Source organism: Festucalex cinctus, chromosome 5 (genome assembly GCF_051991245.1).
Source record: "Festucalex cinctus isolate MCC-2025b chromosome 5, RoL_Fcin_1.0, whole genome shotgun sequence".
NCBI lineage: Eukaryota > Metazoa > Chordata > Actinopteri > Syngnathiformes > Syngnathidae > Festucalex > Festucalex cinctus.
Genome location: NC_135415.1, coordinates 7,735,378 through 7,748,459, shown reverse-complemented (window position 1 = coordinate 7,748,459; position 13,082 = coordinate 7,735,378). Strand labels below are relative to the sequence as shown.

Sequence of the window (13,082 nt, the reverse complement as noted above, 5' to 3'; positions counted from 1 at the left end):
GTTCCTCTCTCTCAGAAGTGTTTTTATTTTTTTATTTTTTTTGCCTGGTGTTTTGGAAAGAACGGATCCATGGATGTTTGCTTTTTTTTTTCTATTTTTTTTCTTTTTTTTTTAAAACAATCCTTCGGAAATGTCCAAGGCAAACATCATCTTAGTGAGCAAACGCCCGACTGGTGAACACTTTTTCTGGGTGATTCTTTTAAACAAATTCTGAAACTTCATGGAAACTTCCGGTATGGCGAGGCATCTTTTTCAAAAAAAAAAAAAGAAAAAAGGCCCGTTTCGTCGCAATTAAAAACGTACTGTGCCTTCATCAATCACCAATTGTTTTAATTTTTGCACAAATTCGTTGGCCGTTAGTTCATACATTTACGAAAAACTCTGAACAACTCATGGGCCGCGGGATGAATGATGAGGACGCTGTATAGACACCGATCTAGTACCTAGGCTCATAGATAACTATGGTAGAGGTTCCTCTTAGCCAATGGGATGCAAGAGACATGCACAAACACCGATCTAGTATACGCTCATACCTATGGTAGAGGTTCCTCTTAGCCAATGGGATGCCAGAACGATGCACAAACACCGATCTAGTATTTACGCTCATAGGTACCTATGGTAGGAAATAGCCATAGCCGAATGTATTTTGCGTTCGGTAATGTATTTTTACCTTCGTATCTAGAAATTTCTTTCGTAACAAGAGGCAATATTTTCCCGTTGAGGCGTTTCGTAACTCGAAAATTTCGTATGAAGAGAGGTTCGTAAGTAGAGGTTCCACTGTAATGCCAAAGAAAATGCAAAAACGCCACCCACTGTGGCGGTTGCACCAGTAAGTATGGGAGTGTTATGTTTTGGAGTTGGATCCCAAAAACGCAGATACAAATAAGATTTTAACTCATTATTCGCATAACTTCGAGAGGCGTAGAACCAACTTGACGAGACGAGAAACAATGAGAATGTATCAAGAATCACGAGACACTAAACTAACTTGGGCCGTGGAGGAACAGAGGTAATAATCCGACAAAAACACACACTTCTCAGACAGCTAATATAGACCGCGAATCGATCTGATTGGTTGTGGCTAGACATGTAACAGGACTGACCTGGAATTATCTTGATTGGCTGTTGACCAGATAAAGAGATTAAAGACTCCTGACATCACATAGCTTCTGACATCACATAGCGTCTTACGAGTTGAAACTAGATGCTGGTTACATCAATTCAAAACAGACACTTGACCTCATGGTCATGACCCAAATATAACCCTTGCATGACCCTAGTCATGACAGTAAACATAACCCTTGCATGACCCTAGTCACGACAGTAAGCATAACCCTTGCATGACCCTAGTCACGACAGTAAGCATATTGCATGACCCTAGTCATGACAGTAAACATAACACTTGCATGAACCTAGTCATGACAGTAAGCATAACCCTTGTATGACCCTAGTCATGACAGTAAACATAACCCTTGCATGACCCTAGTCATGACAGTAAACATAACCCTTGCATGACCCTAGTCATGACAGGGAGAAGTGCTGCTACATGTATATTTCATTGCGAAGAACATGTTTATTGATTTTTCTTATAAGATTTATCTCAGCGTGCTACTCAAACAATCATCTGGATCATGTTGCCGGAAACATCAACAATGAAATGAGAGCAAAATGCTGCAAAACGTAAACTAGCTAACAGTCACGATTCACGATTGGGATAATACACACACTGAATGGTCGAGGTAAACAGTGAAGTTTGTCCTTTGAGAGACTCTCATTACTTCGTACAGGCATTCAAGTGGAAAACACACACTGATGGAATTTTCAGTGAAAAAAAAAAAAATAGTTGGCAGAAACAGTGGCAACTTTAGATGGTTGCCCTGTGGTTTCGACGCAAATGTAAACAACAAATATGGCTGATTCCGAGAAATTGCCTATTGTACTGGTTTAAGTAGTCATTCCAAATCATGTTGTGTTACATAAACCTAAAGTAACGATAAATTAAGATAAATAAATATCTTTAAAATCTTGTAAATTATATTTTACCATTCATGGTCTGTTTCTCCATGGGTGCCGCCGTTATCAGGTCATGTCAGATTGAAAATGGTCGGTGAAGTCGTTGAGGTCCTTTTTGCCTGCCGAAATCACAACTGGAATTTCCGAGTTCAAAGGGGAGTTACCATGCACATTTTCTGGTATGAAATCGGAAAAATATAACTTTCCACTTTCCTCCGATGCAACATAAATCATTATTTGGGGTCCATAGAACGTTTTATTATAAAGAAAATTTGTTTAGCTGACTTCCCCTTTATGAGAAATGTTGCTGGCTACAATGATAATTTGTAATTGTTAGCTTCTGTCTTTCAAATATTCTCTGTCTACTCTGCAAAAACAGATGCAGATATTTTTCAGTTGGTATCATAAACTAATTAAGCAGACACAGCTGTCAAATGTATCCAGATGCTCATGTGAGAGCAACACTGTTTTCCAGTGTTTTTTGTTCTTCTCTGTAACTTTAGTTTTCAGCGTTTACATACATAAAGCAGTTGAATCAGTAGTACTTTTAACAGTTTATTCAAGTATCTGTACTTCTACTTGAGTACAATTCTTGTCACAGTGAGCTGCAGCCATCTGACCTGGTGAAAGGCAGACTACACCTTGGACCAGTCGCCAGTCAATACAGGTACATATAGGCAGACAGATTCACATTCACACTATCACAAGAGTGGGAATTGAAGCAATGCGGTCTGCATGCAAGTAAGGTGAATAAACCAAATCACTACACCATCAGTGACGAAAACGGTATAAATTTAGTATTTTTTGTGTGACTATGTGTAGCTTGCACTTATGCAGAATGGCAATGCATCTAATAGTTTGACTCTCTGAAGTACGGGATTTAAATAAGCAAAACATAAGAAAGAACTCTCAATGTGATGTAGTTCACTTCAAACTACAGCCACAACAAAAACACCTTATGTGAATACAGCGCTGACAGTGTCAGTCAAACGAAGCATAGTTGTTAACACAGACTTTTTTCATTCATACTCCTATATTGAACGGATTTCAATATTTTATACAAGTATAGTCATAATGTTTTGGGCCTGTGTGTGGACTGGAAACAAATGTATCTTGCAAAGCATCAGATCAATTTAAGACAATATTTCAGTGGGAGATTAACGTGGTTGACATAAATGATCTAAAACGTAGGAATTGGATTTACTAATAAAGCGACAGGACAGATAAGGATGGACTTGGCACATAAAGGAGGGTGTGCAGTGTTTAGACAGCGTATGTATTTATTTATTTATTTATTTATTTATTTATCCATCCATCCATTTTCTTGACCGCTATTCCTCACAAGGGTCGCGGGGGGTGCTGGCGCCTATCTCAGCTGGCTCTGGGCAGCAGGCGGGGGACACCCTGGACTGGTTGCCAACCAATCGCAGGGCACACAGAGACGAACAACCTTATTTATTTATTTATTTATTTATTTATTTATGTTCTTTTTTTTTTTCTTTTTTTTTACAAAAAATAGCATAGGTAATACTATTTATATTGCATTTGTGGTTGGGATTAAGTGGCCAATTAAAAAAAAAAAAAAACTGAACAAAAAACATGGAAGCACTGTACTGTAAAACAAACTCAACGTGCGAAGTTGATGTATTATTTTGTAGAGCTGAGGGTGGATTAGCACATTGAATTTAAACTTTTATAGAAACATAGACTATATGTACTGTATAGTGCTTCATGATGATTCATTCTAAATGTACTACCTGCAGCACCACGGGAATATGAAACATAAATGGATGATTTTGTGCCTTATATTCCCCTTGAGAGTGCAGTGTGAAAATAGCAAATCTCCTTCTTTATAACCTTGTTTACAGCCTTGTTTATGGCTGTTTGCAGACCTCCTTCCATGACATGTTTGGTCTGTCATTGCTTATATTTTTTAGTGATGCGGTCGCTTGGCTCGACCCCCTCTCTACCCTGCTGAGGCCATCCTGGCAAAGTCTGTTCAGGGGAATTGCAAACAGTCCCTTTCATCTTCACACATTTCAGGATGTCGTTTACACACTCTGTTTGTCTGAGACCAATTGCAACTGCCTCCGCAAGAGCAAGTATGGCTCTGAAAGTGATGGCCAAGGTCATCCAGCACACATATGATCACTCAGGAGCCACTGTGTGCAGTGCAGTGCTTTTAGAGTTTGTTATTGATGCCACAAGCTCTTCTAATACAAATATGCATTTAGTGTATTATCACTGCTGAAGAAATAGTGGTGGCCTCTCGGTTATTTACAAACTGTGGACATTCCTCATTGATTGTAGACCTGCCCGAGAGCTTGGATCATAATGATGGCCCCTGTAAAACCAGGCAGCAATCTGAATTCTGCCGACAGGAGAGTCTATATTTGTCTGTGTGACAGCCCAATTTTCTAACACTAGCAGGGCAAATGTAGGTAGCTGGCATCATATAATCATGAAATATTTTTGGGGATGAAATAACTTCCCAATGAATGTGTCAGCTATATCACTTGATTTTCACTTTTAAATTAACTACTGAACTGAATAACGATATTCCAATTAATTGAGATTCACCTTTATGCTCTGCATTTTCATGAAATATGGAGAAAAAGTACCGGTATACAAATATACAATTTGAAAACATTGGCATTTACATCATCATTGTTCCTATAATATTGTTGTATTTTGCAGCCACGTTATTTGAAATAACTTCAGATAAAATCTCTGGAATATTATCATCTGTCGTGTGATTTATTAGCAAACCCGGAGCCTGGACATAAGTGTTATCTTGTGAGATTGAACCCATTGTGACAGTGAGAGCACCTGCGGAAATGAGCATACACACATCAATCTTCACGCAGCTTTTGCTGCCTGCTATGGAGGAACAAAATGCCAAATAAATAAATACATACATGAATAAAAACGGATATAATTATATAAATCAAAAATTCAATATAAATGGAACTAAAAACAAATACGCACACGCACATAAATAAATAAATTAAATAAAAACAAGACTCAAAAATAAATATAAAAATACATGTGAAAATAAATACAAAAAATATATAAATAGAATTAAATGTCAACCGATAAAACAAAACGCTCTGCTCTTATATTTATTTCATACTGAAGACTCGACAGTGCACTCTAGCGGTTGAGTTGGAATAGCGTCGTTTGTAGAACGTGGGAAATTATATTTTTATGTAAACGTATTACTGAACACGTCGACTTGTGTACAATGTGGACTTTATTTTTAATAATAATGAATTATATATAAGGTATGTAAAAATATATTTGTAAATGTAAATAACGTTTTCAAGTGAATGTATTCTGCGCATGCGTACTGAAAACGCGGAAGTGCTGCGCGAGAAGCGCAATCGATGAAGTCATAATCCTATTTTCATATGTTTTTATGGGGGGGCTTTGTTTTGTTATTTTACCGCTAGCTAGTCACCCGGATAATGGTCAACGTGTTGTCGGTGTTCTAGAAAGTAAACTGTCAGTATAAACCAAAGATGCCAGCTCGTAGCGTTGTGAATGGCGTTCCTGCCAGTAAAGTGAAGTACTCCAGATTAGCCACCCATGACGACGGCTACATTGATTTACAGGTAAAACGGCACAGACGCAGTATACATGTCTTAATTTGTTATTTCAAAGTGTCCGGGTCGCCATGAGTCTTACGCTAGCAATTTGTGTAATTTGTTTTCAACTGCATTGAACCTGGTACGTGGGGTCAAGTTCGTGCTGACGATGTTTGACCTTGGTTTCCGCTTTGGTAATGATCCTATTATGTTATGACTTTTACTTTCTGTAGAGATGGTCAAGTTTGTTTTTCTAGATAAATGTGTATCTGTCCAGAATGAGATTAGCGCTGCTGGTTTGTGCAAAACAAAATCTCCATCTTTGATAAATGTGCAACCTTCTCTCCTTGATTCCAAATTAGCTTCCAGGTACAGTCAAATGGACACTTTTGTCCCTCCATTCCTCCCTTGTTGCAGCCAAACATAGCACAGCAATTTACCATATTTTGACACTGGACACTCTATCACACTAAACTCAGCAGAACTGCAGGCTTTAAACGAGATGTTTTCAGACAGAGATGCACTGATGCATCGTTTTTTCCCATCCAGACTATCATTATGTGCATTAAAATGCCATGGCTCAAAAAGTCAGAGTATGAGTAAGAAAAGTGTTATTAATTCAATGTTCTTCTTATGTTACAGTTCAAAAGAAGTCCACCCAAAGTCCCATACAAAGCCATTGCACTCGCCACCGTCCTGTTCTTAATCGGCTCTCTGTTAATCATCATCGGTTCTCTTCTCCTGGCTGGATACTTTGGAGTCACCGTAAGTAAACGGGTTTTCATACTGCAGCATGTGATGATTTTCAGAATGCCATTCGTTGCACTGAAACGTTTTCGTGTCTTTCAGCACTCCGACCGCACCATTCCCGTCCTGGTCATCGGAATCCTTGTTTTTCTTCCTGGGATTTACCACCTGAGAATAGCTTACTATGCATCTAAAGGATACCCAGGATACTCCTATGATGATATCCCAGACTTTGATGACTGAATGCTTTTTTCCCTGAAGCGTAACAAAACATATTTCCGATGCGTATCCCTCCATGAAGGATGACATTTGAGTACTTTTGACTATTGCCCTTGACTTCTCATGTTGTTTACGTTCTGATATGAAGCATATAGTCTGATAAGTGGAATTTTGTTTTGTTATGACTTATTCTTGATTCATTTAATTCATGTAGCAAAATTATGTGACCTAGCTTTTATGCTAAGATATTTACATCGAATAACTTTTTTTTTCATGACGCAAAATGTCTGTGCAGACAATGGAGCAGAATAATATAATAATGAAAGTTAATCTTTTCTGTAAGCATATAATATAAATCTAATTTATAATTGTGTAGCTCAACCAACCAACTACTTCATTGTTTATATGGACATACTAGCCTTTTCCATACCAATGTTTACTGTAGTTCTGACTTTATTACTGCATTAACATGACTGACGCGTTGCAATGTACAAATTACCTGTGGTGGGAGGTACAAATACTGTCCTTCAATAATACTGTACTTCAATAGAGTTTTCAGGATATATGAATATTTATTTTTCTGACCACTTTTTACTCCCAACATTTGAAAACAGATACAGTACATGTAATTTTCAGTTCCTTGTCAAAATAGTCAATCTCCATAGATGACAAAATTATGTTTAAAAAAAATTTAAATAAAGAGAGGTGACTTCAACAATTGTTGAAATTTTCTTTCACTGGAATCTAAGGGACAGCAAAAATAAAAGAGGGAAAGAAATTTGAAACCAGGAAGCATGACTGACAATGATGCAACAGATAAAGAGAAGCAAGATATTCCCCAGCTATTGCCTTATTGAAGAGAATTGTTTGATGTGAATGATTGGTGGCAAATCTTTTGTCACAAGCAGCTGGTGTTCAAGAATTTGTGTAATTAAAAAAACACGTTAGGTGCGTTTTTTTCCAGTTGCCACCATTAGCTAGTTAAGCTTTATTATTATTATTAAAGTGTCGCAATAGCAACGCCAAGGAAATGCTCGCTATATGTAGAGATTTTTTTCGTTGTGTAAATTTAGCAAAACGTTATGTTGTGTTTAAGAGTAACAATCAATTTTTCTGGGGGTGTTATGCCCCCTAGTGGCGCTACACTTATAAAATATACGTGTATTTCCTTCCATCTGAACAAACTACCCTACTGACCGAGTAAAGCCTTGATCAAATGTTTTCAGATGTTTTTTTTTTTAAATGTTTTTTAGAGTACGTCACGAAAGGTTACAAGTACAATCACCAGATTTTTTTTAAAGATATTCCCTTAAGTGTGTGATTAATACGTTTGTTTTGTCTTCATTGAGGGTTTGGGTATCTGTTGGAAAGCCCGGCCTGCGGCGAGCATCTTTCGGCGACTGTTTGCCTTTTGTTACGTTCCAAATACAACTCTTTCTCACGGACAAGCGCTTTTGTGTGAGGCGCCTAAACAGTCGCTGCATAAAGGTGACGTTGACTCGTTGCTTTGTTGACGGAATTGGATTAGTTTGTCTTCAACATAAAAGGCAGTTGACATTAGACTATAGTCCTCCTTTGAGCTATTACAACATACTTGTTATTGAGTAGGTTTACCGCATGTAAAAAAATAAATAAAAATTAATATCCGTATCATGATCATACCCCGTAATCCCGTTTTTTTTTGTTTTTAAGATTACACGGCATTGCATAACATTATTTTGAAAGTTTTAACAGGAAGTCGTGTTGAATTCATTTGAATTACTGGTTATTGACCCAGCGCTGTATCATGGGAGGTGGGACCCTTGCTAATGGGAGGGGTGAATCACTCGGAGCATCAACATCGCGTTTTGGCGATAATGTGCGGGGTGCGTTTTTTTTTTTTCCTGATGAAACGAGCGGCCATCTGAAGGGAAGGTGCACCGTGTGGTGATTTTTCTTCTCAGAAACATATTGTGTTGGATCTCACTTATTGTTGAGCTATTTTCAGCCACCTTGAATGAAGAAGAGACCTGCAATAGACGCACGATAAGTTTAAATGGACTTTAAACTGCCCAAGGCTGGACTGATTGTTTCTTGAATTTCTATCCTTGGAAAGCCTGATCAACATGAGGGAATAATACTTTTTATTTTTATTTCTTTTTTTTTTTTGCTTGAAAATGTGACTACTTTTTTTATTTTATTTTTTTAACTCGTTTAAAATCCTTACCATTATTTAACAAAGTGATGAAATAAGCTTGACGTGAATTTGCAATACGTCCATGGATTGAAACTTACAACTTCCAAAGGTGCCTCAAGCAAGGTAAAATCATTCTTATTCATATGCATGCAGCATTGTAGCGCTATTCACTTTCTAGTTAACTTTAAAAACAGAAAAACAACTTGAATATGTGGCATAATCTCACAATAATGTTTGGATTCAATTGTAACTGTAGCATTCTTGTTCTCATTTATGCCAGTATAATTACATATTTTTGTACAGTGATCATATATATATTGAAAAACAGTAATACTTATTCTTTTGTTTTCCTACCTGAAATATAACATGGACGCCTTGTTTCACAGTACATTTCTTTATGTTTAATTGACAACATGTGATCCATTGTAATCTCCAATAGTTTTCGTTTAGTGGCTTTTGAGTGTTTTGCAGTGCAGGTTCCTTGGATTGAAGCAGTGAGAAACAAGTAAAAGGGATATTGTGTTTTATTGCGCCCTGTTTTCCAGTTGACCGAGTCACACAATAGATGCGCCTGTTATGATTTACAGGAGGTCTGTCTGGGTGGTGGCAAGCTCTGCACAATGAATTGTAGGGGTGCATGTTGCTTTTGCTGTCATTTACATACACACATGAACATAGTCATCTAGCTGCTGCAGCACAGGACGTTATGTGCAGTTTGGCTTTTTATTCAAAACACAAAACACTCATAAATCAAGGATTTTTTTTCCCCTCTCCCTGTGTCAATGAGGAATGTGCTACAGAGAGGCTCACATCATTTTAAATGCCTGTAATCCTTTGTGTTGTACTACCGGATTTTATGGGGGGGGTGCTGTCTGACTGCAATATCAAACATATTTTTATTAAGTTCTGACTATTTCTGAGACAATATTCTTAAAAGGGGAGAAAACCGACAAAGGCAATACATATTTAAAGGAAAAAAACAGTAAAATTGTCTTGAGAATGGAATGTGAGTGTGAATGGTTTGCTGTATGTGCCACGTGATAGGTTGGCGACCAGTCCTGGATGGCCCATTCAAAAAATGCAGACACTCAACATTTATCTATATCACCTATTTCCAAACTACGGCCAGGGGGCCATTTGCAGCCCGCCGTCCATTTTTCAGTGGCCCGCGACATATGCTAAAAATGGCATTTGACTCAGTTCAAATCAAATAAACAAAACAAAAATGTTTGGACATGGTTTTAGTTATTTTAGTTAACTAAAACTAATGGTAAAACTAAAATAAAAAACAACAACAATATTGTTACCGAAATAAAATAAAAACGAAAATGCTTTTTAAAAAATAAAAACTAACTGAAACTACACTTTATGTTTACAAAACTAACTAAAACTAACAATAATTTTAGTCTTTGGTAATTAATTTAATGCATGAGCCTTTGGGGATGATTTTAAATGTGATTTTTAGTAGATTTATTTTGATATAAACTGGAATAATGACGTTTGAAAGTATCAAACCTGAAAGTCACCCTGAAAACTAATAAAAAATAACTAAAATGAAAAATTCCAAATCTATAATAACCCTCCTGCCGTATTACAAATAAATTGTTTTATATACTGTAGCATTTTTCTAAATATGCAAAATCACAAATAAATTATTTGCACAATTTTTAGGACTAAACACAATTTCTCTTCTTAACATTATGTGGCCCTTGCGTCCTTCTGATTTTCTGTCTGTGGCCCTCAAATGAAAAAGTTTGGACACCCCTGATCTATATCTTAGAAGAAACATCCTTGTGCCATTTTTAACCCTCGGTTTCCTCCTGATCATGTCTGTAAAGTAGCTTAATGAGACTGAGCTGACCCCCGGTGTTCGGGAGCAGGTGGGACAAGGCGTTACAACTTGTGGCATTTTCTACTCTATGACTTACAGTAATGTCAACAAATCTAGAACGCGAGATACAAAGCAGCTTACTTGTGTATCTGTTTTGTAGTAAGGCTCCATTTCTGTCACTGAACTTAAAATTCAAAACATTCTATCAGTTCTCATTAGGCAGTATTGATGCACCCTGTGGCTTGATGCAGAAATCATTACGTTGATCCATAAACAGCAGGCTTTCCCGCTCACGAGACCAGGACTCCACTCGTGTGCCCACTCTGTGCCAAGTTCATTTCCTTTTTGTGCAAGAAAAAGTCAATACGGTTGCTAAAGTGGGTTGGTGTGCCAGGATATAGAACCCATGGATCGATTGTTGTATGAACTGGTTCAACCACTTATGGTGGGAGACTGGGAGTGATGGTTTGCAATCAAATAACAAACAAATAAAGATAAGGAGTGACTTATTAATATTCACTGTTGACTTGTGTCCGAAGATAAAGATAGCATGTGTGTTCCGTTAACGATTTTATGTCGTAAAATCAGTCAAATTTGATCTGATTTCTGTCTTTGGTTACATTTGTGTGGCATTCTTCTTTTGTACAATTGTGAAAGTGTTTACTGAAATGACACTTGTGTCTCCCCACCAGGCTGGTTTACTAACACTGCCGTCTCTGTCGGGATTAATAAGGATTAACAACAGAGTATTGCTACTGCTTATCATGCCTGTTACTGTCACTAACATCAATCATGGTCCTTCCTGATGCGCACGCATTCATTGTGTAATTGTACAGATAAAGCAATATGTCACTTATTAGACCTACAACAGTTATCATAACTCCATGGTTATAGTAACCCATTGAATGGTCCACCGTATATATTTGAATTATACAGTTAATGAGTTTACTCAGTAGGGGAGATACATATGGAGAAGCAAAGTCCAACAGCTGTTGTGTGTACAAATATCACTGTCACAGTACAGTATGTCATTTGAAGTAACTACTACAAGTTTTTGCTTGTGAGTATATCAGTTTTGTGTTCAATTAAACAGGTTTCACACAGATTTAGCTCATGAGTAAATTGAGACGAAATCAGCATTATTTCAGTCTTCGTACTTTATATGACATTTTTGCTTGGTGGTGTGCTGTGAGATTTTTCCAAAAATAAAATGTGTGCCATGGCTGCATAAATTTTGGAAAATACTCCTCTGGCCAGTAGGGATGTAACAATGACGGCAATATCGTAATAATGCGATAAAACTGCCACAAAATATCGTCATCGTCATGTCACGATATTAAAAGCAGCACATCTGTTAAAAAAGTCAGATTGATTTCAACTTGTGCAGTTCCACCACCCTCTGGTGGCTACTTTATTAGTGCAGTTTAATTTTCATAAGGCATGTTTTGGCCCTTATATGTTCAAAATCCATGCTAATGTTCAGATGAAAGGTCACGTAATATGCTTGTGAACCGAGTCAATATGTGGAGGTACTCAATGTGTTGTGCTTGCATTAGCAAATAAGTGCCTCAATATTAAGTGTTATTAGAGATTGTAGGTTGTTGTTTTTTTTTTTTACAATAATATGACCTTTTTATTTGTATCACCAACCTCCCCACAATATCGTGATAATTATCATATTGTGACCTTCATATCGTGATAATATCGTATCGTGATGTTTGGATATCGTTACATGATCACTACTGGACAGTAGGCAGCGAGGTTTAAATGGAATTAAAAGTGAGAAATCAGGCATTGGCACAACACAACCGCATTGATGGAAAGCTGGAAAAAACAAGTATTTTGTGACTTAATTCAGTGTCCTTGATTGGTCTCACCATTTCATCTCTAATTCGATTAGACTATTAACACTAAGAGCAGTGCGGTAGGATTACAGTGCTAGAGGTGCCACAAATGTACCATCCAGAAGGCTAAGTCATGACTAGATCCAAAGCAATTTGTGTCAGTGAAATCCAGTGAAACATGGGTGCACAGTTAGCACGTGCTGCAGGTGTATTAGCTGTTTGGATTATGTTAGTTCTTAGGGAGGTACTTACATTGGGGTTGGGGCTGTTTGTGGCACCAAGAGGTCTCTAAATCCGTTTGTCAGTTTGAATTAGGAAAAATATGGAGCTGTTTACTTGACTAAAAGGCCGTGCACCTGTGTAATTTCAAAATGTCTGCGGAAACATAGTTTTCTTCAAAGCGCTTGATAAAGTCTCACATTCATACATTCACAAACACGTTCATACACTTGTGGTCAGCTGCTGCCATGTAGGACACTGCTAAGTCTCACTATGTAGTTTTATGAAGTTTTTAAAAGATTCCAGAAGTGAAAACTGCTTCTTACTCATGTTTGATTTCAGTCAACTACATCTGTCAGCGGTGCACTTACAGGATAATTATTGAAGTTCAACAGCTAATATCGAACACATGAACTACTTTCAAAGTACATCTTTTGTTTTGCCCA

The 13,082-nt window shown here is 37.3% G+C and overlaps 2 protein-coding genes across 3 annotated transcripts in view; both read left to right on the top strand.

Annotated features, from left to right (window-relative positions):
• Positions 1-5,363: 5,363 nt before the first annotated feature.
• On the top strand, positions 5,364-7,284 carry tmem230b (transmembrane protein 230b). Its single transcript, XM_077522009.1, has 3 exons — positions 5,364-5,627; positions 6,243-6,365; positions 6,450-7,284. Exons 1-3 carry the CDS (start codon positions 5,535-5,537, stop codon positions 6,588-6,590), a joined length of 357 nt encoding a protein of 118 aa, XP_077378135.1. The 5' UTR covers positions 5,364-5,534; the 3' UTR covers positions 6,591-7,284.
• A 1,139-nt stretch (positions 7,285-8,423) lies between these two features.
• The window catches only part of igsf9b (immunoglobulin superfamily, member 9b), a 35,369-nt gene continuing 30,710 nt past the window's right edge, over positions 8,424-13,082 (top strand). For both annotated transcript variants that reach the window (XM_077521921.1, XM_077521919.1), the window contains exon 1: positions 8,424-8,865. The gene's annotated coding sequence lies outside the window, so the exon portion shown is untranslated. The remainder of the gene's footprint in view (positions 8,866-13,082) is intronic.